Genomic DNA, 27,549 nt, shown 5'->3' on the forward strand with positions numbered 1-27,549 from the left:
ATTCCAACGGATTTCTTTTGGAACTCATGTTGATCACCTCACACTTTTCGTTATTTAGCGTCAACTGCCAACTGCCACACCATACAGCAATCTTTTCTAAATCGCTTTGCAACTGATACTGGTCTTCGGATGACCTTACTAGACGTTAAATTACAGCATCATCTGCGAACAACCTAAGAGAACTGCTCAGATTGTCAACCAGGTCACTCAGGTCATCTGTCGATCTGGAAAATGCCTTCGTCGATGCAAAATGTTCGAAATCCGGAGAAAAATAGGAGTAAACTATAGGAAAAGACGGATAATATACAAATATACAAGGAACCAGAGAGAACAATAAGACTGGAAGCCGAAGTGCACAGGTTAAAAAGGGTGCAAGACAGACATGTAGTGTTCCGCCCCTGCTGTTCAATCTATACGTAAGAAGCAATGACGCAAATGAAAGAAGGATCCAAGAGCGGGATTAAAATTCAAGATGAAAGATTATCAGTGATAAGATTCGCAGATGACACTGTTGTCCTCAGTAAGAGTGAAGAAGGGTTACAGGATCTGTTGAATGGAATGAACAGTCTAATGAGTAAAGAATATGAATTGGGAGAAAATCGAAGAAAGTCGAAAGTAACGAGAAGTAGCAGAAATGAGAACAGCGAGAGACTTAACATCAGAACTGGTGATCACGAAATAGATGACGTTAAGGAATTCTGCTACCTAGGCAGAAAATAGCCCATGACGGACGGAGCAAGGAGGACATCGAAAGCAGACCAGCAATGGAAAAAAGGGAATTCCTGGCCAAGAGAAGTCTGCTAGTATCAAACATAGGTCTAAATTTGAGGAAGAAATTTCTGACAGTGTACGTTTGGAGCACAGCATTTCACAGCGGTGAGACATGGACTGCGGGAAAACAGGAACAGTGTAGAATAGAAGCATTTGAGATGTGGTATTACAGAAGAATGTTGAAAATCAGGTGAAATGTTAAGGTAAGGAATGAGGAGGTTCTCTGCAGAACCGGCGAGGAAAGGAATTTATGGAAAACATTGACAAGAAGAAGGGACAGAATGACAGAACAGCTGTTAAGACATCAGAGATTAACTTCCATGGTACTAGAAGGAGCTGTAGAGGGTAAAAGAGTGTAGAGGAAGACGGAGACTGGGATATATCCAGCAAATAACTGAGGACGTAGGCTGTGCTACTCTGAGATGGAAAGGTTGGCACAGGAGAGAAATTCGTGGCGGACCGCACCAAACCAGTCAAAAGCTGATGACTGAAAAAATACTTCGGTTCATCGGTAGGTTACTGGAGAAATGTAATCAGTCTACCAAGGAAAATGCTGACAAAGCAGTCATGTGACCAGTTCTAGAATTGGGTCAAGTGTGTTTGACTAATACGAAAGAGGACTAACAGGGGTTATTAAAGACACTCGTATACAAAGAAGGGCAGCATTAATGGTCACAGGATTGAGTCACATTAGAGCGTCACGGAGACGCTGGAAAAACTGAACTGATAGACGCTCGAAGATATACGTAAAATATTTAAGAACCAGCTTTAAATATGACTTTAAGAACATACCAAAACTCCTACGTATTCCTCCCGTACCTGTCGCGAAGACAAGATTAAACTAATCACAGCGCGCACAGAGGCGTTTAAGGGGGTTTACCGATCTGGGAACCTTATTTTATGCTCACGTTCAACTTTTTCTGTAAAAATTTTTTCCACGCAAATCTTAAGCGCTGTGGAGTATAGAGGTAAATGAACAGAAGCGACCGACAGCACACGATAACTCCAAGTGACAAAATACAGCCACTGGTATTGGCGTGGTAGTGGCTTACGTGGCGCCGTCAGTCTTCCCCGAGAATGGGCTACCTTGGACTGAAACTTTTTTGGGATTCTGTCGCTGAAGGGTGTGAGACATTCAGGTTATCCTTAGTTCCCAAATGAATATGGAGGTCGCAGTGATCACTGTTTTGACAGGAATACGGCCAACGCCCTCTCCTATTTCTTCCTCTAACAGCTTATGCTACGTTTCTAAAGACGTTGCCAGCAAGATGTCACAACCCTAATCTGTGCTCCCTACTTGCGGCACCATTTGCAGCTCTACTACTACATCTTACTACTGCAAGCACGTAAGTTCAGTTTCCATTCGTCGCCATTCGTTCGCTTGCTGTCATTTCCGGAAATCACCGAGAACCGAAATCGCGGTTGTCAGCTCGGGGTTTTTTCCTCAGACTCTGACCGAATAAGAGTTTCTTGGGACCCACGGGCCGCCTTTTCTTGTGTTGACTGGTGTAACCTGCGTCCTGTGTAGAAAAGACGGTCGTGCGGGCTAGGACGGATACCACATTTTCTCACTTTCGTACTGACAGGGACCTAGAAACAAAAACGGCGCGCTGGTTAGTTACAGCAGCAGTACTCATAACAGCCTCGTACACGACGTGCTCTGTAGTCGTGACTCCCTCAATTCAAAACTCGAGTACAAGCTTCACAAATAAAGGGGAGATTAAATGCACCATCATTCTCCAGTCAATGGAACCTCCCCACCTTCAGCATACCAGAAATCAAGAAACAAATAACGCACACCGGGAACGCACGAGTTTGCAAACTTTGAAAGGCTGAAATGCGTGTCCCACGCAGCATATTAGTGACGTGACGTGAAAAGGTCACAAAACGTTGCAAATGTCGTAGCTGTGACCAGCCGTACAGCAGGTGTTTCGGACCCTTGCACCTCGCATCCGCAGTTTGGAATTACTTTCACTGTGCAATGAGAAGAATTTCACATCCCTCCTATCTCGAATCTGGAGAACACGTGAAGAAAAATGTCCTGTACGATGTTCAATGAACTCCAACGCATTGTGCCATGTAATTATGACCGCTCTGTAATATTAAAAGGTGCAAATATTTGTTGTTTTGCAAATATATTGGGAAGAGTAGTAATCGTCGCGTAAAAGAGAGGAAAATTAAAATTTAACATCCTGTCGATAAAAAGGTCAACAGACGCTAAGGCTGGTATTACACTATCAAATTTCTTTGTCAAATATCTTTGTCAAAGAAATTTGATGGTGTAATAGGGAACTTTGTCAAATGTCGTCAAATATTTGATCAAATCTAGGGCCTCGCTGTAGATTTGATCAAAGAAGTCGCTTGTCTTCTGTTCACTGCAATGTGACATGTTACCACGTGGAGCGCTGGCATCGATGCAGCGTTCTGTCACCTGTAGTGTTTCTATAAACATTTCCGGTAAATACAATTGGTGTGTACTGACAACTACAAAATTAATAGAGATGTATGAAGCTGATGAGGTGCTTTACAACGTGAGGGACTCTGAATACAAAAATAGATTAAGAAGATTGGAGACCTAACCTAACCTAACTCTCTCCTATAGCAAGGAATCTGAGTGTTACAGTGAGCCTGTCTTCTGCAGATGTAGCAGTTCTTAAGTGAATATTGTGCTTTGTGATATGAGGAAACACTTCACTGACCACATACAGAAATGTATGCTCATCCATTCTTAAGTAATTGATGTACGACTTGACGTTCACCACTATAAGCTCACGTAACAAGTTTTGTTGAATGCTTTTATCGTGTCGTCGTAAAACCCACGGTTTCACCCAGGTACGTTTCGTTTTTTCCCCCCGCTTCTCTTCCGCATGTGCACACAGTGCAATTGTGGTACATGCAACTGCTGCGGTTAATAACAAGTTGTTGTTGTCAGCCATCTTGAACTTTGACGAAAAATATGATGACAGTGTAATACCCCTTCTAGCGCTACGTCAAAGATCTTTGTCAAATATATGTGACGGAATATTTGATCACGTCTTTGATCAAATCTTTGACAAAGAAATCTGATTGTGTAATACCGGCCTAAGCACGTGCTCGGATTAGACGACGATGGAAAAGAAATCAGTCCTGGTCATGTTTCAGGAAACATCCGCCTTAAGCGATTTATGAAAACCGTCAAGTACTTAAATTTTCGATAACCAAACAGGGAGTTGAGCCCGATCCTCCCTATTGTGCGTCTAGCGCCTTAACCTGTGGAACACGTCTCTCTCTCTCTCTCTCTCTCTCTCTCTCTCTCTCTCTTTCTCTCTCTCTCTCTCTCTCAAATGGACATAACTGTATGGTAACACATATAAAAATGAGAAAGAACCGCGTAGTATCTGATTACAAGTTCAGCGGTGAACATCTGCTTTTACTTCTCCCTCTATCTCTCAGTGTCTTCCCTGCAACCCTCCGCAGAATTTTCATTTCCGTGGTTTCCACAAGCCTTCAAGTTTTTGATGTTTCAAGCCTTGTCTCAATTGCGAATGTCTTTTTGGTCTCGCTGTTGTTTTGCATATTTTTGCCCTTGCATCAGTTCCTATACGTTTGTATTTCGAAACTGTATCACTGAAACATCCTGCCACTTCGTTTGCTTCTGCTTTGACGGATTTTTCCTACGTCCTTTTTTGTACACGAGGACAGTAATAGTAGTCCTCCATTCATTTGGAATTTTATTACGAATTATAACATTGTTAACCAACTTGGTTAATTGTTCAGTAAGTGGATATCCTGCATACTTCAATAATTCATTGGGAATCCCATCTTCCTCTGGAGAGTAGCTTCTTTTTTAAGCAAACTTACAGCTGCTTCTACTTCTGCATGTGCAATACTTACACCAATGTTTACTTGTATACTGATCTCTGCTTTATTTCCGTTTGCTGGTAGTTTTTCTTATCCTTAAACAACTCAGTTAAATATTCAACCCATGCTACCTCATTTATATCATTCACTTCTAAATTTCATACGGGATGGTTTTGCTAAACGGGCACTAACTTCACGAAACGATGCCTGATAGGAAAAGGCGCAAAAAGAATCATATGGATATGTGGGCTGAGACGCATTCCATAGCAGGTACACACACCTGAAGGTGCCGATAAATGATCTTTGGGAGTGAAAGTTTCAATACGATCTTTGACACTGTAGGTCTCAGTGGTTGAAAGGTGACATAAGAACACACGAGGCAAACGGGAATATTGTGTCTGTACTAGTTTTTCAGGTCCACACTCAAGAGGGCAGTGAGCTGAAGCACTATCATGAAGTAGCCACGTTAACCTTAGTGCCACGAAAGATATATCTTCCAGCACAGGAGGCAACGTCACCCGCAGGAAGTGCGGATATGTCTCGCCTGTAAGGCGTCGTGGAAGTATAACTGGTTCCACGAGGCGGTCGCCAATAATCCCGGGCCATACGTGGTGGCTGAACCGCTGCTGATGGTTCGCTGCTCGCTATACCACGAGGATTTTCCATAGCCCACAGGTGAATGTTGTGAAGGTTGACGATATCTTCCCTCGTAAAGACAGCCCCATTTCATCGACGATAGAAGTCCCAGCACCGCGGCGTGTGCGACGAACCAGCGACAAAACTGTCGCCTCGGAGGCAAGTCCGTAGGTAACAAGACCTGCATGCATCGTAAGTGATACGCATACTGGCAATTGTCTTGGAGAATGTTCCACACGGTCATCTGGCTTACCCCATTCTGGTCTGGTGCTGGTACCTGGGTCACTGTCACAGATATTTTGCCTCGACTTTCAAGTGGGTATAGCTACCTCGCAACGCATTTCCAGTCATATCTCCATATAACATTTTTTGTTCCTTATCATCTCATGGATCATTTGCTACAGTTCGTCCGCATCAGCATAGTCACCCTGTGCGTGTAGATGTAGTCAGTGCTGTTTTTCTGGGGGAACGCTGGGGGATGCGTACCCCTAAACTTTTTTGTCGACAAAGTAATTTTTTTACGATGTTGGTTGGTCCTCCACTGATGTTGTTCCAGCCCATGCACTATGTACGCTCTTGGTTCACGAAAGGCAGACATCTTGCTACTGATAGCAAGAGTAAAGTAAGAAGGCGTGAAGACTACACCAGCCATGAACTAAAGTCAGATTGGAAACTGTTGTAATGCTATTAATGTAAGTTGCACTGTAGTTTTATAGTTAAATAAATTTTCAGCTGTATTAAAAATTGGGTCAGTTGAAGCACGGCATACCACCCATCATCTATGCCATTTTGGGAGCCAAACAAGGTTACAAAAGATTTTTGTAGTGTAGATTCTATTGCTGTTGATGATAGGTGTGGATGCTTTTTGTTGTATTGTGTCTTTTAGTGGTGTCTTATAGGTTAAAATATGTGTTTGGTAATATTTTCTTCTATTGTTTTGTATGTCGAACGGTTGATTGGACTCACCTGTTTCTTTTGAAGTGTGTTATAGGTCAATTGAAGTGTATGATACCATTTTATTTTATTGTTCAGGGGTTGATGGAAATCACATGCTTCATTTGAGGTGATACATACTGAAGTGTTCGATACCACGTTCTCTTGTATATTTGGGTGTTTCTCATTATCGGCCCGCATCTCGTGGTCGTGCGGCAGCGTTCTCGCTTCCCACGCCCGGGTTCCCGGGTTCGATTCCCGGCGGGGGCAGGGATTTTCTCTGCCTCGTGATGGCTGGGTGTTGTGTGCTGTCCTTAGGTTAGTTAGGTTTAAGTAGTTCTAAGTTCTAGGGGACTGATGACCGTAGCAGTTAAGTCCCATAGTGCTCAGAGCCATTTGAACCATTCTCATTATCGCCTGCTTCATTTGAACTGTAAAAACAACTGAAGAGTCCGATACCATTTTTTTGTAGTTCGACATGTTGATGACATGGCTAGAAGCAGACGGCTGGTATCCAATGCTTCAGTTATAAGTAATTTTTGCTACATTATATCCAATGTCGGAGTACGCTCAAGTTTTTTTTAGAAAAAAAGCACTGGATGCAGTTAATAATCACTTTGTTCATTAGCGAACCTTACATACGAATCCACGTCCAGCTCGTGATAAAACCAGGTAAGTACAAGTGCGAGTGCGCATGCGTGCGTGCATATGTGTGTGTGTGTGTGTGTGTGTGTGTGTGTGTGTGTGTGTGTGTGTGTGTGTGTTGTAGCAGATTCGAAGCAGGGCTTGCCGAATAGAATTTCCTGATGATACAGAAGAAAACACTCTAGACCAGTGACAGTCAGCCTGGTCCCTGCCACCCACTAGTAGGCGTTCTGGCTTTCGTGGTGGGCGGTATGCATTTTTAAAATATTTTCATTACGTTTTCATAACATTTTGACATAACGTGTTCGGGAAGCAATTTTTATTACATGCTTTAACTTGCTGTAACTCTGCTTTATAAATAAAAGTTACTTCCCTACTTTATAAATTACCATTATTTGGAACCGGTGGGCAGTTAGAAAATTTTAGTAGCAACAGAGATAAAAAAGTGGGCGGTAGGTACAAAATTTTGACTGCTCCTGCTCTAGACGAAAGAATCGACGACTCTGTAAGAGGTATCACACCAGTGGATTGCACTATCAGTACTCTTCAAATCGATCAGACAGCGCACATTCCAAGGCGCACTTTTCACTGTGTGTGTGTGAGTGTGGGTGGGTGGGTGGGTGGGTGGGGATGTGTGTAAGTAGGCTAAAATGTACATTATCGAACTGATTTTCTTATGGATATTAGGATGCCAAGTATCCAAAAATATAATGATTTTTTTTATCCGTACATATTTCATTAACTTACGCCCAAACTTCCCTTATTTTCGACAGTACTACGACCCCAGCATCTACCTGCACAAAGTCCCGAATATAATGTTCCCGTACTAGCATCAAGTTATCTGACGATGACCTAAGAAGCCGAAAGCTGATTCACAACGAACTAATAAATATTATTGTGGAAAATTAATACTTTTTCAAGTTATTAATATGTCTGTGTTCATCCAAGAATTAATTAATGGTACAGTAAATCATATTAAATTCGAAAAGTGACTGGTTGTATATCATACCTACATAAACTGCTAATTTAAATCACAGGTGTAGTTCGTCATCCACAGTCGATACCCATGTCCCAAACCAGTTCAGAGATTCAGTTACATGAAACATGTAAAAGAGCTTAGCACACCAGTCTTATACACTATAGATGTTCCGCAACGAGCGCAAACGCCCGTCTACTCTCGCTGCTGTCAACACAAGGTGAAGGAGACGGAGCTTACCCCTTTCGCACCGCACAGGTCCCTGCGACACGCTTACTGCTGGCTGGACCGTTCTGCCTCCACTCCCTGCACCCCCTTCTGAAAGCGGCAAAAGCAGACGTGCGAGGATCACACAATGGAGAAAACAACACTTTCGCTGCGCTTTCATGGTTACCAGGTAACTAGGCTCTTCTCTTATCAGTGAAGTCCAGTACCAAAGAAATTGATAGAAGTACTTGATCAAACACCAGGAGAACCAGGACTACAAATATCCATCGGAAAATTAGAGGTAATGACATGCAACAAGGTTGCACCATTAAAATTAAACATAAAGTATGAGTGTATCATAAGAACAGACCAGTTTAACACTAAGCATCAAGGAGAGGTCATTCAAATTAATGGAGGGGGAATAAAGCCACCAAAGCAAGATTACGAAACGTGAGCTTAGCATTTCATTTATCGTACGATAATAATTAAAAATCATTCTCTACTCATACAAAAATTACAGGACAGTTATTCGCCAGAAAGCCCATACTCATTAGAAATACTAATTTTAGTATCAATTAAAGAAGATGAAACGAGAAAAAAGGAAAGAGAAACTGTGAGGAAGATGTTAGGAAATATAATGATCGTAGAATCATTTCGAAAAAGAAGTAATACAGAACTGCACTGTCAGGTAGGAATGATTACAGACGAAATTAGGAAAAGAAGAGATCTAAAGAATCAGTTCTAGCAGACCGAAAAGAAAAATTGTACGGCTTTGTGAACAATTAGAAGGCAACCCCAACGAGTTTAACACAATGTGTTAGGACCTAGAACAAACTGGCGTAAATAAGCAAGAAATGAAAGACAGAACAAGATACAGGATGGGCCAAAGTCACAGCCCATCGCAACCTAATTAAAAAAAAAAATTCTAATTCTGAAAAAACTGAATACTTTATTGAACCTACAGATTATTTATAACTTTCTTTCTTTGGACAATCGTTTGAAAAACTTTAAACTTGGGGTCATCCGCTGCAAAAATGTTCAAATGTGTGTGAAATCTTATGGGACTTAACAGCTAAGGTCATCAGTCCCTAAGCTTACACACTACTTAACCTAAATTATCCTAAGGACAAACACACACACCCATGCCCGAGGGAGGACTCCAACCTCCGCCAGACCAGCCGCACAGTCCATCCACTGCAGATCAACTTTCCTCAAAATGTTGCCGTAACTTGTAGTCAGCCTTCCTTGTAGGTGGAACGTGCTGAAATTATTATTCCAATCGTTTACTATTAAATTACAATCGCTTTTGTGCCACGTTTTTAAAGGAAAAACTCTCTCTTCATTAGAGAAAATCTTCGCAACAGAATCAACAGTGAATAATGTCGGGGATGTTTGATTTAATAGCTATGTATTATGGTTTTTGTATCAATAATTAGATGAAAAAATATAGCAGTCACTCTGGTGTTTGTACCCAAAATTATCGAAAACAAACAAGATTGCCTCAATGTTTTCTATGGGTTATGATGGGTAGTGAGTTTTGGCCCGCCCCACATGCAGGGAGTGGACAAAAATATGAAAAAACCAGAAACACAACAGATTACCACGGCTGGTAAGGTGTAGGGAAACCGTTCTCATTCAAAACAGCTTCCATGCGTCTCGGAACTGATAAATACAGGTCATGTATAGTTTTCAGCGGAATCTTATACCATTCTTCCTCCAAAATAGTGTGAAGTTCAGGTAACAATGATGGAGGTGAATAACGGTCACGCCCCTTCTTTTTCCAAAGTAGACCACGAGGCTCAATAATAATGATGTCTGATGACTGTGGTGGCCGGCGGAGACGAGACAGCTCACGCTCGTGCTCAAAAAACCAGCCCTGGACGGTACAGGCTGTGTAAACAGGGTCCCTGTCGACTTGGAGCTCAGCGTTCGGAAACAAACGCTGTAACAGGGGATGGATATGACCAGTCAAAATGATCATAAAATCCTTCCAGTAATTCGTCCTTGAAGAGTAACCATGAGGCCCATGGTCAATGATACGACTGCCCAAATCATCACCGAATGACCGCCATGTTTCACTCCTGAAGTTGAAAAGTGTTAAGCAAGTCACATCCGACTAAATGAGTTTCTTCCATTTCTCTATAGTCCAGGTTTTATGGGTTCGTCACCAAATTTTCCTGTTACGGGCATTAGTAAAAGAACAAAGCTGTTTGTGGCGCATTTTGTTAGAGTGGGTTGCCTACATCAGGGGCAGGTATGCACTCAGGTGCAAACCTATTGTTCTCCTTTGACTGATAGGTACTTAACCTCTTGTTCTCCTTTGATTGACAGGTCCGTAACTTATTGTTCTGTTAAGTGGTTTTCCATGTCGCTGCACTTAACCTAGTGTTCCCCCACCCCCTCCCGTCCCCCCTCCGCCCTCAGGAAGAGGGTGCTGACGCATTTTGTTTGTGGGGGTTGCCTACATCAGGGACAGGTATGCACTCAGTGGCAGACCTATTGTTCTCCTTTGACTGAAGGTACTTAACCTATTGTTCTCCTTTGATTTCCCCTGAGTGTATACCGGCCCCTGATGTAGGCAACCCGCACTAAAAAATGCGCCAGCAGCCCCTTCCTGAGGGGGGAGGGGGGTGTTAGGTTAAGTGCAGCGACATGGAAAACCACTTAACAGAACAATAAGTTAAGGACCTGTCAAACAAAGAAGAACAATAGGTTTGCACCTGACTGCATACCTGCCCCTGATGTAGGCAACCCACACTAACGAACTGCCCCTGATGTAGGCAACCCACACTAACGAAATGCAAACAGCTTTGTTCTCCTGCTGGCATTTGCATCACTGATGGGAGGTTTTGGAACTCCAGCTGGCCCTGCAATTCCCTTCTACTGGAGCTCCCTTCGTGTTGGTTTGGTCCCGAGAGGGATTGCGAGTGTGAGTTTCAGTTCTTCAGTAACTTTTGCAGCTGTCGTCCTCTTATTTTTCGTCACACTCCTCTTCAATGACCGTCTATCACGATAACTCAACACACACTTATGTCCGTATTGTGATTTAGCGGGTGACGTGTTTCCTCTCTCATTGTAGATGGCATAATTTTGATATGATGTCTGTTGAAACACAAAACACTTCGGCTACCTCGGTCACGGCAGCACCCGTCATACGAGGACCAACAGTTTGTCCACGGTCGAGTGCAGTGGGCTGTGACACAGTGCACTCCCCACTGGAAAGAACACTCTTCTGAACACGACTGAAACTGCAGCGTATTGAGGTCACTGGACAGGTGCCGTTCATGATCAAATGCGACAGCCCAGCCTTACTTGCTTAGTATCTGCATTTATGTTCAAGCATAAATTTCTTGTGGTGTTTTCATATTTTTGTACAACCTCTGTAGAAAATTGGAATGTGGGAGGGTTTTCAAGATGAAACAGTTCCAAAAAGTCAGAGAAGAAAATGGACAGAGGAAGAGAGGAAGGGATGAAGTGCTCTGAGCACTATGGGCCTTCACATCTGAGGTCATCAGTTCCCCAGAACTTAGAACTACTTAAACCTAACTAACCTAAGGACATCACACACATCCATGACCGAGGGAAATTGTGTCATTTCATTCATTTAATAAATTTTGAAACAGACACAACTTCCTAAGTGTTGTTATTTTGTACTGTTTAAATTATTGTCCATTTTGGCGTTCATTACATAAAATTATTATAAAATTCCTAAGGTATATTAATTGTACTGTTTCAAATGATTGTACATTCTGGGGTTCACTGTATATGCTTATTGTAAAAATGTAATTCCGTGGCTGTTCTCGTAACTGCGTATACACTTTAACGCTTGGATTTTTGTGTTGTTTAGTAAAAAGTGATTATCTGTGGAATGTTACTACACCTACCTCTCGAACCCAGCACCATCACTCCCGACAACCGTCACACATATCGTTCCTATTCAACATCTAGCAATACAGAGTTAAAGTAATGGTTTGCTAAACAAGAAAGTTTTCAAAGAATACTTTACTGAAAATCACGCCTATCCCTTTATTCCAAAGCGATAGTCTTGCCCTGGTTACACAGGGACATGGTTTATTGTGGCAGACTTCAAGTATTACAGTGGAATTTTAAACTGGTTCGTTAGGTGTGGTCTGGCGAAAACGATTGTGTTACAGCTGAAGGTACAGGTAGAAGTCAACGCTTCAGTAACACTGCTATGGCCCATATAGCTACTGGAAAACCCTGTGGTCAAATTTTAAAATGATCTAAAAGAGGTATCCCATTTTGTTTACCATACGTACCTCAAACATAAAACATTAGCTTCACCAGAAACAGAAGAATTGTCGCGATATGTATACAAACGGCACTCATATTTGAAGAGACAAAAAGAATTTTATCTCCGGTAAATAAATGAAATTTGTGAAGCACAAGCGCAGTGCTGTCACATTCATTTATCGGGCTCTCTTGGCCGGCGTAATCCCCAGCACATTCGATCTGAGTATATTTGTGATGCTATTAAGCGACGGTTCTGCGTATTCGTCCGTATTGAAAGAATTCAGGAATTTACGTCACTTCGCAGAAGCACTTTTTTTCTTTATTTCGTATGAGAGGTCACTGTAGCATTTCATGCCGCAGAAAAAAGCCGCGTGCCCATTAAACTAATGACGCGTGCGTCCACCAGGGGAACGCGATTTTATAACGACCCTCCGCGCTTGGACTCTAAAGAGAGTAATTTCAACGGAGCTTGCCACTGAGTAGTGCAATTGACGGGGGATCTCATAATAAGGTGGTTAAAATTTTCCGCCGACGTGAACTGTGCTTTTCCAGACCACGCAGTTCCTAGCTTCTCCTGCAATAATGTCCGGATGCTCCTCTCCACAATTTTGACGTAATAAAGGAGCACGTAAAAGTACGTTACCGTAGACTGCAAGTAATTACTCCCATGCTTTGAGCAGAAGGTTAAACATCCTGACTAAACGTACGTACACCCATCAAGCAGCGACAGTTATGTGGTGTAATATACAGTCACATCGGACCACGCATACATTTACATTTCATCATTTGCGGACTATTGAACACTGTTCACAGTGGAACGTATTCGGATGGTTTTTATTCACACGTTTTCCAGTTCCACTTGCGAATGGACACAGCACAAAAAAACTGTTTGTACGCCTCTCGAGTAGCCCTAATTCACTTACCTCTGTCTTACAATCCTTCCTCGTCACATTCGTTGAGGGCAACAACATCGTTTTAAATCCTTTCTCATATATTGGTAATTTCAACTTTTTCAGGAGCGTTCCGCGAAAAAAAAAAGTCTCAAGACCACTGTTCCAATGATTCCCACGTACGATTGCACCTCCGCGAGGATGTCGTGCTAACCGAACTAGTCAGTTGATATTGTAGCAGCATGCTTCTGAATGCTTTCACCTCCTCTTTTATCCGAGTGTGTACGTTCCCAGAGACAAATGTAGTGAGATGATTTCCTCGACAACTGATCAGCTGCTGTAGCTTCAAGAAAAGATCGCCTCAGATTTTGTACGCTATCTCCACTGCAGATGAGCTACACTATATCGAATTTTCACAGTAAATCGATGTCGCCTATAAGCTACGCGTAAGAAACAGTTCTCCGTGTTCGTTCCACTTACTATTTATTAACGTTGCACCCAGATTTTCATTCCATGTGACTGATTCCAACGTTGTACCATTAACACTTAAACGCTACGAGACTTCAGAGCCTACCTAAACGTATTATCTTTCATTTATCAATATGTAGGGTAAGGTAAAGATAAAAACAGTCCTCGACAAAAAATGGCTCTGAGCACTATGGGACTTAACTGCTGTGGTCATCAGTCCCCTAGAACTCAGAATTACTTAAACCTAACTAACCTAAGAACATCACACACATCCATGCCCGAGGCAGGATTCGAGCCTGCGACCGTAGCGGTCACGCGGTTCCAGACTGTAGCGTCCAGAACCGCACGGCCACACCGGCCGGCACTCCTCGAACAGAATGTTAGTTTGACCAGCACCATCATCATCATCATCATCATCATCATCATCATCATCATCATCATCATTTTCGTCTAAGTATTAGATCTTTCTTGCTTGCGAGATGTTCAGTGAGCGCACAGTGTCTTGAACCGAAATAAGAATGAATACGTCGAACTCTAAGGATCTGGACATCGTAGACAGTTTTTCTTCCAATATCTTTTTCCCCTCTTCAAAGGGCTGTGGGCAGGACACGAGGAAGCCGTGCTATAATGGGCAATGGGGTTGTGTATTTCTATTTTGACGTTGTTTATTTCTAATTTTGTAAGAGAGAGAGAGAGCTCTTTACTTTGCCTTTCCAGCTGGAACCTAGTTGGAAGGGAATCTATATCTATACTCGACAATCCACCTTTTTGTGTGTGGAGGAATGTACTTATCCACCACTATTCCCCCCGTCGCGCATGGTACGCGAGAAGAACAATTGCTGGCAGGCTTCCTTGTGAGTTCTTATTTTATCTTCACGAGATTCACGTAGGACGAAGCAATATATTGATTTTCTTGAGACGGACGCTCTCTGAATGTTAGCAGTAAATCATATCGAGTTGCACAACGCATCTCTTAAAGCGACTGCAAATGGAGTTGGATTAACATCTCTATGACGCTTTAGCGTTTGCTAGATGAACTTGTGGCGAAACTCAGTGTTCTCCCTTGGATCTTCTCTGCTCCCTCTGTCAAAACTCTCTGGTAAGCGTCCCAGACAGACGAGCAAGACTCAAATATCGGACGAGCAAGAGTGAACTACTCATCCTGAGAATTCTTCCAGCCTGCCATCTGACTTTCCTAATATTAGTTTTACGTGGTCGTTCCACTTCATATCGCTCCAGAAGCATACTCCTAGATTTTAATGGGTGTGATTGCTTCTAGTGATTGTTCGGCAGTTGGTGTAATCAGACATTAACGTGTCTTCCTGGGACGGCTTCAACATTCAACTTATGACCTAACGAATCCTCCAAAGTCGCTGGTTGTAGCATGGTTCTCTCGATTTGTTCACTTCCTTGGTCGCATCTGTGCGAGGCACGGATTGTTCGTATGTTCGGCAAGACTCATGGCGAGTACGGCGGGCCTTTGGTTGGCTAATTCAGTTCAAAGGTCGGAGGGAGGCAACAGGGCTGATGACCACTTTACTTTTTACGATACTGCAGTGCCTGTTGTTCAGAAGTACGAGGAAGGGAAGGAACTTTGCATCGTATTTCTGAACAACACAGGCACTGCAGTATCGTCTTTATCCGCCGACACTAGGCAAGTGACTTTCAGTTAAAATATCTCACTGTACGGGAATATACATAATGGATGTAGGACTGCAGGTAGTAGACACATGGGTGATGATATATTGAAGTTTGGGTCTGGCCGTGAATCGTGTTCGGATAGCCTAATGGTAAGGCAACCGCTCGTGACGAACGAGAAATCCGGGGTTCGATTCCCGGTACAGCACAAATCTTCAATGTCGTCATTCCATTATACAGTTAATGGTTGTCCACATTGGCAGCTACAAGTAAATTTCATGCTTTACCTTTTACCAATCCCCTTTATCTTAATTTAACAGCCACACCCAATATCGTTAATTATTTGTTGGATATATTGCAATTTGTGTGTTTCCTTGCAGTTCTTTTACCCTTTACGGATCCTTCTAGTACCATGGAAGTTATTCACTAATGTCTTAACACATGTCCTATCACTCCCTCCCTTCTAATTGTGTTTCCAAATGTTCTTTTCCTCACCTAGTTTACAATTTCTTGCCATACCAGTGCACTTAGTTTTCAGAATCCTCCCGTAACACCACATAGAACGCTAAAAGTACCTTCTCTTCCGGATTCCCCTACAGTCCACGATTCGCTTCCACATAACGCCTGTTCTCCAAACGTACATTCTCAGAAACTTCTTATTTAAGTTAAGACCGATACTCGATACTAGGATACCTCTTTTGGCCTGCAATGCCATCTTATCCCGTGCAAGTCTGCTTTTATGTCCTTTCTGCTTCGTCCGTTATGCGCTGTGTTCCTTGAACGACAGAAAATTTCTTCATTTCATCTACTACTAAGTTTATCGCCAATTTATCTCTGTTAAACTTCCCAGCTTCCACCTTTCTTTGGATTACTAACAGTCTGTAAACTGTGCTCATTAAACTGTTCATTCCATTCAGCAGGTCCTGTAATTATTCAGAGAATAGGAACGTCTCATGAATCTTGCCTATTCTAAAAATAGCAACTGAAGCACTCACAAACACGAAAGTTTGTTTGAACACCTAAGTGCTTTACTAGCCACAGTCCTGTTGGAAGTAGTGTGGCGTTGTTGTTGTTGTTGTTGTGGTCTTCAGTAACAACAGAAACAACAACTAGCCACAGTCCTGTTGGAAGTGGTATGGCGTTACTTTCATGGAACTCTTAAACTGATTTACCCAGACTGTTATCAGAGGACCTACAATTTAGCGTGCAATCAGAATCAGGGTGAAATTCGGCATTTTTCACACTAACGAACATTTTCCTGGTGAAAGACGTGGAAAGTGGCAGAGAAAATCCTAGGAGTGACTTGGGGTCGCATCCGAGACCTTTGGGTTAGTATTCGGCCCTATACTACTTTTATTTCTTCTTCTTTCTATCTGTTTCTTCGTAGTTTTTCTTGAGTACTTCCGTTGGAATGTCGCATGACAGCTTTCATCCATGTCATGGATTGCGCGGCCCCTCCCACCGGAGGTTCGCGTCCTTCCTTGGGCATGGGTGTGTGTGTTGTTCTTAGCATAAGTTAGTTTAAGTAGTGCGTAAGTCTAGGGACCGATGACCTGAGCAGTTTGGTCTCTTAGGAATTCACACACATTTGAACATTTTGAACATCGTTCACATTCATCAATGACAAGTTCGATCAAGTTTTTTAACATTATAGATAGTGGCCAGTCTTCTGACCAAAGACGGTGAGCTACCTTGCCTGCACTGATTACAAGAGGACCCGTGAGTACTCGTCATCACCGATTTAGTCCAAATTTATGGTGTATGCGGGATTTGGCCAGTGTGGGTTTAGGCCTCTTAGAGGTTGGCAGGACCAGATCTTTAGCTTACGGCAAACAATGGAGAAGTGTTACGAGTGGAACAGGGAATTGTATCTATGCTTTATAGATCTAGAAAAGGTATATGATCGGGTTCCTAGGAGGAAGTCATTGTCTGTTTTACGAGATTATGGAATAGGAGGCAAACTTTTGCAAGCAATTACAGGTCTTTACATAGATAGTCAGGCAGCAGTTAGAGTTGACGGTAAATTGAGTTCATGGTTCAGAGTAGTTTCAGGGGTAAGACAAGGCTGCAACCTGTCTCCACTGTTGTTCATATTATTTATGGATCATATGTTGAAAACAATAGACTGGCTGGGTGAGATTAAGATATGGGAACACAAAATAAGCAGTCTCGCATATGCGGATGACTTAGTTGTGATGGCAGATTCGATTGAAAGTTTGCAATGTAACATTTCAGAGCTAGATCAGAAATGTAAGGACTATAGTAAGAAGATTAGCATCTCCATAACGAAAGTAACGTCAGTGGGAAGGAGATATAAACGGACTGAGTGCCAAACAGAAGGAACAAAGTTAGAACAGGTGGACGGTTTCAAGTACTTAGGATGCATAGTCTCACAGGAGCCGGCCGAAGTGGCCGTGCGGTTAAAGGCGCTGCAGTCTGGAACCGCAAGACCGCTACGGTCGCAGGTTCGAATCCTGCCTCGGGCATGGATGTTTGTGATTTCCTTAGGTTAGTTAGGTTTAACTAGTTCTAAGTTCTAGGGGACTAATGACCTCAGCAGTTGAGTCCCATAGTGCTCAGAGCCATTTGAACCATTTTGAAGTCTCACAGGATGGCAACATAGTGAAAGAACTGGAAGCGAGATGTAGCAAAGCTAATGCAGTGAGCACTCAGCTTCTGCAAGAAGGAAGTCAGTACCAAGATTAATTTATCTGTGCACCGTTCAATCTTTCGACCAACTTTGTTGTATGGGAACGAAAGCTGGGTGGATTCAGGTTGTTGTTGTTGTCTTCAGTCCTCAGGCTGCTTTGATGCAGCTCTCCATGCTACTCTATCCTGTGCAAGCTTCTGCATCTCCCAGTACTTACTGCAACCTACATCCTTCTGAATCTGCTTAGTGTATTCATCTCTTGGTCTCCCTCTACGATTTTTACCCTCCACGCTGCCCTCCAATACTAAATTGGTGATCCCTCGACGTCTCAGTACATGTCCTACCAACCGGTCCCTTCTTCTTGTCAAGTTGTGCCACAAGGTCCTCTTCTCCCCAATTCTATTCAATATCTCCTCATTAGTTATGTGATCTACCCATCTAATCTTCAGCATTCTTCTGTAGCACCATATTTCGAAAGCTTCTATTCTCTTCTTGTCCAAACTATTTATCGTCCACGTTTCACTTCCAGATATGGCTACACTCCATACAAATACTTTCAGAAACGACTTCCTGAAACTTAAATCTATACTTGATGTTAACAAATTTCTCTTCCTTGCCATTGCCAGTCTACATTTTATATCCTCTCTACTTCGACCATCATCAGTTATTTTCCTCCCCAAATAGCAAAACTGTTGTTACCTTATCAATAAGGTTGAGGTTACGGATATGAAAGTAGCTAGGATGATTGCAGGTACTAGTAGATGGGAACAATGGCAGGAGGGTGTCCACAATGAGGAAATCAAAGAAAAACTGGGAATGAACTCTATAGGTGTAGCAGTCAGGGCGAACAGGCTTAGATGGTGGGATCATGTTACACGCATGGGAGAAGCAAGGTTACCCAAGAGACTCATGGGTTCAGCAGTAGAGGGGAGGAGTCGGGGCAGACCGAGGAGAAGGTACCTGGATTCGGTTAAGAATGATTTTGAAGTAAGAGGCTTAACATCAGAAGAGGCACCAATTTTAGCACTGAATAGGGGATCATGGAGGAATTTTATAAGGGGGACTATGCTCCAGACTGAACGCTGAAAGGCATAATCAGTCTTAAATGATGATGATGATGATGATGATGATGGTACTAGCGATAGAAGTGGGAGCTTCAGACGTCCAAACGTTTAGAAGTAATTGCATTTTTAGCTCTGGCCAGCCGAGACATGAGCCATTTATGAGGCAGCGGTAGGATCAGGAGAAAGAGTGCAGAACGATAATCCGAGGTTCGTGGTGTCGAATCCCTACTTTCTTCTTATTTTCAAACCGAAATAAGATATAGTATATTGTATGTGTTAGTATGTTCATTAAAGGCATGAAAAGAAGAGGCAAAGCAAACACTGGAACTGGAAATAAATTTCCAGGAAGCGATTATAAGACGTGTACGAGAACTTCCTATAGCGAATTAGAAACATTTTATTACTTTACAGCTGATCATTTACGCTTTCCCGAGCGATATTCATCGTAAAAACAGGGAAAGCAGTAATTTTCCGGGCATCTTTCACGCATTATAAAGGCCGCATACTTACAGTTACATGTTTGTTTTAAGCCTTAGCTTCCCAGGTAATTTTTTTTGTCACACTGTCCCAGGTGCGGTCTCACAGACCGCTATGTTTAAATAGCCATGAAAATTTTATTCAGCAAAATAAAATGAAATGAGCGTATGACATCGTTGGCGGAGGCCCCTATTCGGGAAAGTTCGGCCGCCAAATGCAAGTCTTATTTCATTCGACGCCACATAGGGCGACTTGCGAACCGGTGATGAGGATGAAATGATGATGAGGGCAACACAACACCCAGTCCCCGAGCAGAGAAAATCTCCAACCCGGCCGGGAATAGAACCCGGGCCCGCTTGCATGGAAGGCGAGCACGTTACCACCCAGCTAAGCAGGCGGACTTTATTCAGGAATTTCAGTGAAACAATTCAGCTTTTGTGTAAAACATTACATCAATAACACACAAAAAATATATTCAAATAAATTTTAAGGTTTATTTTTACGAAAAAACGTATTTAAACAAAAAAGTGCACAATTGAACATAACACTGCATGATAACGTTAATGCTATGAAAACCCAAATACCCTGCAATCTAAATTTTACGTTTTATTTCATTTTTATTATTATACGTGTGATAATAGAAACATAAAAAATTCCCATAAAATATTCAAAAAAATGAAAATTACAGTAGCTATTTTTAGGTTTTTAGTTTTCTTCTCAGAGGTTTTCTTTATACACGCTGGAACTTTTTGTAGGGAAATATAGATAGTCTTCTTGCAACAATAATAAATATAAGACGTCTTTTTCTTCTTTTTTGGGTCACAGTAGAAGCATGTTTTGCGTCTTCCCAATCGTTCTACAGCGAGTTTTACTCTTGGTTCTCCTACACCCAAAACACGGTAAATAGATGCACGAAGTTTACGGGCTACGTGATACTTGTTGACTTGCTTTTCATCTGTGATGTCATCAACGAATTTGCAAATTCTTCAAAAAATTAATGCAGCTTACCTGATCATTGTTTTTGTAGGAATTGTGGAGGACAAACGCATTCGCCCCTTCTTATGTCCGACTTGCGGCAAAATAATGCCATTGTCCATCGTTGGAAGATGCTTCGACGACCAGCGATATTTGTTTCGACTAAATACATTTCTAGCAGAACCTTTAGCTAAAGATTCAGTCTCTTCAACCTTGTCTTCATCACTTTAATCACTTGTTTCATTCAAGCATTCCACAGGGGGCAAAACAAATTCGTCTTCACGCTTGCACTGTTCCTATTCTGAGTTATATTCACTTTCAATTTCGTTGTCACTATCTAATCCAACATAAGTTCCTAAACTGACCTCAAACCATTTTAGAACAGTATCCTGGAATGGTCCTTAATATGAACAGCAGATGAAGACTCGGCTACTGAATCAATAACGCTAAGACCCAAGTGCGGTCTCAGAGACCGTTAACACGAAACAAGCAGTAATAAGTATAGGTTCACGTCACATTAAAGTAGCTACTGACAAAGGAAATCACTGCAGCTTCGGGAAAGAACAACTAGATAACGTTGTATGTAATCTCCTCCCACCCCTATGGAATAGCAACAGATTAACAATAAACGCTAGCAGTCTGTAAGACCGGACCAGGGACGTTAAGGGTTAACGTTTATGTCGAAAAACAAACATGGTTTACATTCATCGTACAGTTTGGCACCAAACCACACGGAACGCTTCATGACGCCAAATATTGCCGAGGACAACTGGTGATGTACAATGGAATGTATTTTGATGTAGTCTTTTTTGTGATGCGATTTATTCTTCTCTGTCGGTGAGATACGGACAGTTCTGAAGTTTTTTGCTCAAGTTCTTCACCTGACGGCACAAATACACACCGCAAGTTACGCTAAAGGAGTGGATTCGAGGGTATCACTTTAATAACGCAGTGTGGAAATCCTTCCTCATCTTGAAAAATCTCATGGTATAAATGCGGATTTGTTTGTTCTCCTCACGAGTAAATTCTACATCTGCATTTACATGGATACTCTGCAAATCATATTTAAGTGCCTGGCAGAGGGTTCATCGAACCACCTTCACAATTCTCTATTATTCCAATCTCGTATAGCGCGCGGAAAGAATGAACACCTATATCTTTCCGTACGAGCTCTGATTCCCCTTATTTTATCGTGGTGATCGTTTCTCACTATGTAGGTCGGTGCCAACAAAATATTTTCGCATTCGGAGGAGAAAGTTGGTGATTAGAATTTCGTGAGAAGATTCCGTCGCAACGAAAAACACCTTTCTTTTAATGATATCCATCGCAAATCCTGTATCATTTCTGTGACACTCTCTCCCATGTTTCGTGATAATACAAAACGTGCTGCCTTTCTTTGAACTTTTTCGATGTACTCAGTCAGTCCTATCTGGTAAGGATCCCACACCGCGCAACAGTATTCTAAAAGTGGACGGACAAGCGTAGTGCAGGCAGTCTCCTTAGTAGGTCTGTTACATTATCTAAGTGTCCTGCCAATAAAACGCAGCCTTTCGTTAGCCTTCCTCACAACATTTTTATGTTTCCTTCCAATTTAAGTTGTTCGTAATTGTAATACCTAGGTATTTAGTTGAATTTACAGCTTTTAGATTACACTGATTTTTGGTGTAACCGAAGTTTAACGAGTTCCTTTTATCACTCATGTGGATGACCTCACACTTTTCGTTATTTAGGGTCAACTGCCACTTTTCGCACCATTCCAATATTTCTTCAAAAGCGTTTTGCAGTTTGTTTTGATCTTCTGATGACTTTATTAGTCGATAAACGACAGCGTCATCTGCAAACAACCGAAGACGGCTGCTCAGATTGTCTCCCGAATCGTTTATATAGATAAGGAACAGCAAAGGGCCTATAGCACTACCTTGGGAAACGCCAGAAATCACTTCTGTTTTACTCGGTGACTTTCGGACAGTTACTACGAACTGTCACCTCTCTGACAGGAAATCACAAATCCAGTCATATAACTGAGACGATATTCCATAAGCACGCAATTTCACTACGAACCGCTTGTGTGGTACAGTGTCAAAAGCCTTCCGGAAATCCAGAAATAGCAGTCAACACTTCATGTGAATAAAGAGCTAGTTGTGTTTCACAGGAACGATGTTTTCTAAACCCATGTTGACTGTATGTCAATAGAGAGTTTTCATCGACGTAATTCATAACGTTCGACCACAATATATGTTCTAAAATCCTGCTGCATATCGACGTTAACGACATGGGCCTGTAATTTAGTGAATTACTCCTACTACCTTTCTTGAATTAACAGAAGAAATTTATTTTCCTGCACGTAGAGCTTCCACCACATCAGTCGAAAAATTTTTGTATAAGTGTGTTGTTTTCCCAGATTCTGACGCACTAACGACGACATTCCTATATTTTACCCCGTATTCATACACTGTCTTTTGGATCCGCGTTCCAAATGAGCCAATACTCTCTTCTAGGCACACGTAGGCTGTTCGCAATAATTTTCCACAACCGGTTATAAGATATTGTGACGTTCGCGAGTGGGTTGCTTTGTTCATTTTCTGGTTATTTTCAGTTTAAGTAACGTAAAAAATGAAAATAAAAGATCTACTTTCAGCATTGGGACTCGATCTCACGACCCTGGTATTGCCGTTGCGTACTCTTTCTGGTGCGCCGGCTGCTGTCTGGAAAACTACGCTAGCATAAATGGCTGATGCCTCGCCCGACCCGCTCCAAAAATGCTACTTTTTTTTTCTAAACGCTTGGCCATTTGGAGCTCCCGCTTCCATAAGTTTCATGTCTGGCCAAGCCGAGGATATCCCATAAACTTGTACGAAATCGGTGATGACGAGTAGGTGCCGTCCCCTTGTGAACCACAAACCTAGCGCACAGCCTAAACCACAGGTTCGGCTGCCCCGCTGATAAGGTATGTTAAAACACGATACTGGATACCAGGTGTGGCTGGTGCTAGAAACAAGCGGTGCCTTCCGCTGTTGACACACGGGAGCGAGCGGTATAGCGAGATGCAGTGGCGGCATCCGGACAGTTCGGCTCCCCTTGTCTGCGACCCATCCATCCGGTTCCGGCGCACAATAGCCGGCTGGGCCTCGAGAGCTGGCCAGCTGCACGCCGCTCCGTCCCTTCCGATGTGGGGCAAACCCGGGGTTCCTACACATCTGGATCAGCTCAGTACACACACAGCACTCTATAGCTCTTTCACAACTGCCATCCACGACTCGCAAGTATTGCTGGACGGTATGGGTTCCTTACGATTTACACAGATGAGCCCGAAACATTTTGACCACTGCCCTCCGTGAGGTTGAATGCCTCGTGGTGATATACATCTACAACCCAACGGTGTGTGGCGGAGGGCACTTTACTTGCCGCTGTCATTACCTCCCTTTCCTGTTCGACTAGCGTATGGTTCGCGGGAAGAACGACTGCCGGAAAGCCTCCGTGCGCGCTCGAATCTCTCTAATTTTACATTCGTGATCTCCTCGGGAGGTATAAGTAGGGGGAAGCAATATATTCAATACCTCATCCAGAAACGCACCCTCTCGAAACCTGGACAGCAAGCTACACCGCGATGCAGAGCGCCTCTCATGCAAAGTCTGCCACTTGAGTTTGCTAAACATCTCGATAACGCTATCACGCTTACCAAATAAGCCTGTGACGAAACGCGCCGCTCTTCTTTGGATCTTCTCTATCTCCTCCGTCAACCCAACCTGGTACGGATCCCACACTGATGAACAATACGCAAGTATAGGTCGAAATAGTGTTTTGTAAGCCACCTCCTTTGTTGATGGACTACATTTTCTAAGGACTCTCCCAATAAATCTCAACCTGGCACCCGCCTTACCAACAATTAATTTTATATGATCATTCCACTTCAAATCGTTCCGCACGCATTCTCCCAGATATTTTACAGAAGTAACTGTTACCAGTGTTTGTTCCGCTATCATATAGTCATACAATAAAGGATCCTTCTTTCTATGTATTCGCAATACATTACATTTGTCTATGTTAAGGGTCAGTTGCCACTCCCTGCACCAAGTGCCTATCCGCTGCAGATCTTCCTGCATTTCGGTGCAATTTTCTAATGCTGCAACTTCTCTGTGTACTACAGCATCATCCGCGAAAAGCCGCATGGAACTTGCGACACTATCTACCAGGTCATTTATATATATTGTGAAAAGCAATGGTCCCATAACACACCCCTGTGGCACGCCAGAGGTTACTTTAACGTCTGTAGACGTCTCTCCATTGACAACAACATGCTGTGTTCTGTTTGCTAAAAACTCTTCAATCCAGCCACACAGCTGGTCCGATATTCAGCAGGCTCTTACTTTGTTTATCGGGCGACAGTGCGGAACTGTATCGAACGCCTTCCGGAAGTCAAGGAAAATGGCATCTACCTGGGAGCCTGTATCTAATATTTTCTGAGTCTCATGAACAAATAAAGCGAGTTGGGTCTCACACGATCGCTGTTTTCGGAATCCATGTTGATTCCTACAGAGTAGATTCAGGGTTTCCAGAAACGACATGATACGCGAGAAAAAAACATGTTCTAAAATTCTACAACAGATCGATGTCAGAGATGTAGCGGGCGTGTGACGCAGTAAGGACAGAATGGAAACGGAAGAAAGACGAATGGGCAGTCATTAAAGCGAAGATATGGGACGCAAATGCGAAAATCCACTCACATAAGCGGTTTTGACAAAGGTCACATTGCTGTGGGGCTGCGGCTGGAAGATGAGAATCTCTGAAACGGCGAAGCTGGTCGTCTGTCGTGAGCACCTACGATGAAGGATGGTGAAATAAGAGTAGGCCGTATGATACTGGACGACCACGTCTCATCACAAAAAAGGTCGGAGGATCCCACACTGTGTAATCCGGGATAGGCAGCGATCTGTCGCAGGTCTGACGACAGAGTACAAGGTTGGTGTAGGCACAAATGTATCGGAGCGCATCGCTGAAAGGCCACTGTTGCAAATGGAGCTCCAAATCACACGACCCCTATGTGTTCCTGCGTTGACCCAATGACATCGTCAACTATTATTGTAGTAGACACAGCATCACTGAGTTTTCACAGTAGATTCATAGAAAAGTGTCGTCTTTCGAATAAGTCGCATTTCTTGTTACAACAGATCCTTCCACGCCATCATCCAGGCCAATGGATGCACGAAACATGCACGCGCCACAGATGCAAACCGGTGAGGGCAGAATTGTGCTATGCGATACACTGAGTTGGGCTCCCATGATATCTGTGGTGCTAATCGAAGACATCATGACAGTAATGAACTACGTGAACATTATTGCGGACCACCTGCATCGCTTCATGCTTCAAGTTTCCCCCCCCCCCCCCCCCCCAAGAGTCATGACATCTTCCAGCAAGATAACTGTCCGTGTTCCAAGGTCAGAATCGTGCTGCAGTGGTTTGAGGGGCATTATAGTGAACCCACACTGATGTCTTGGCCAGAAAATGTGCCTGATCTCTACCCATTGGAACACATATCGGGCACCAGCTGCATGCCAGCAGATCACCATCCCGTAATTTGCGGGAATTGCTTGATCTGTGCGTAGACCTCTGGTGCCACATTCTCCTGGATTCCTGTCGAGGACTTGTAGTATCCATGCCAAGCAGAATCTCTGTTGTTTGAAAAGTGGAACAACACGCTACTAAACAGGTAGTGCAAATGGTTCAAATGGCTCTAAGCACTATGGGACTTAACATCTGAGGTCATCAGTCCCCTAGACTTAGAACTACTTAAACCTACCTAATCTAAGGACATCACACACAACCATGCCCAAGGCAGGATTCAAACCTGCGACCGTAGCAGCAGCGCGGTTCCGGATTGAAGCGCCTGGAACCGCACGGCCACCGCGGCCGGCGTTTCTTCTTGCGGCGAGATCTTTTCGCGAAATTTCAATCATCAACTTCCCCCTCCGAATATTTTGTTGGCTCCTCCCTACATAGGTAGAAATTCCACCTACATAGGAGAAATTAGAGCTCGCACAAAAAGATCTAAGTGCTTATTTTTACTACGAGCTACTCGAGAGGATATGGTAGAAAAACAGTCTGATAATCGTTCTACAAACCATTTTCCAAACACTGATGTGCAAATTACAAAGAAATCATGTAGATCTATGTATTAGTTCCTTCGTAAACAGTTGACAAGGGCGGACTGCTGAGTGCAGAACCAGTCCATTACGCAGGCTGTGTCACCGTTCTTGCGCTGAAGCTGTGTAACGTTTACGGTTCAAAGTGAGCTGTGAGTCCTCATCTGTTGAAGGATGCATAAATACACTGTTACGAATTTTCAGTAAATCATAAAAATCGAAATTTTATTTTCTTAATCGAAATCAACTCTAGGCCTAACACTCGACTGTCTGTATATTAAATACAACGTTGTGAAATACTGCTAATACATATTTAACATGATGGTATCTCATCCGTAATTTCAATAAAATTGGCTGTTTGATTTCACTCAAGGATTCGTCGTCGGTACATATTTTGACAACCACTTCTATGTGTATCACACTTGGTACATAACAGAGGATGCTATTTATTGTATCAAAACAAGCTAAGATTTCTTCACATGCCATTTGTGTATACTGCATACAAAGAGTAAATGCCGACAGAACTGCCAGATTTCTGTTCCTACAAACAACAGGTTCGCCATAGTTTTCTGGCATAAGCATGTTTCATTTCATCTCAACTATAACGAGCAGCTCTTTGTTCTTATTAAATTACATATCTTAATTGTTCAGTTTTGTTTGCAGTGTCAAGTTCTTCAAATGAAGAGAGTGCGCAACCAACGGAAGTGAATTAGGAGCCCTATTAAATGGTTTGCATTTAAAAAGAAACTTGTAGCGAGCACGAGACGGACCCAAAAATGACGTAAATTCTGTTTTACAATCACACGTACGTATCAGCGATCAGGGACTCCGAAGATCATGCGCCGATCTTAACAAGGTTCCTCCACAGATGGCCATCTTGTGCACTCTGGATCCAGTCCCAATGGACACTCAGCTGCTGAAAACTCTTCTGCACGTCACCCTCCCACTTCCTTGGTCTTCCAATTGGAGTGTTCCGTCAACCTT

General features: G+C 42.9%; 1 protein-coding gene across 1 annotated transcript in view; it reads right to left on the bottom strand.

The window, feature by feature from the left end:
• Positions 1-27,549, bottom strand: part of LOC126092074 (protein neuralized) — an 897,276-nt gene that overhangs the window by 589,162 nt on the left and 280,565 nt on the right. Inside the window, exon 2 of the mRNA XM_049907498.1 lies at positions 8,042-8,119. Within this exon, the coding sequence (XP_049763455.1) occupies positions 8,042-8,119 (78 nt within the window). The remainder of the gene's footprint in view (positions 1-8,041; positions 8,120-27,549) is intronic.

This window comes from Schistocerca cancellata, chromosome 1 (genome assembly GCF_023864275.1).
Source record: "Schistocerca cancellata isolate TAMUIC-IGC-003103 chromosome 1, iqSchCanc2.1, whole genome shotgun sequence".
Taxonomy (NCBI): Eukaryota; Metazoa; Arthropoda; class Insecta; order Orthoptera; family Acrididae; genus Schistocerca; species Schistocerca cancellata.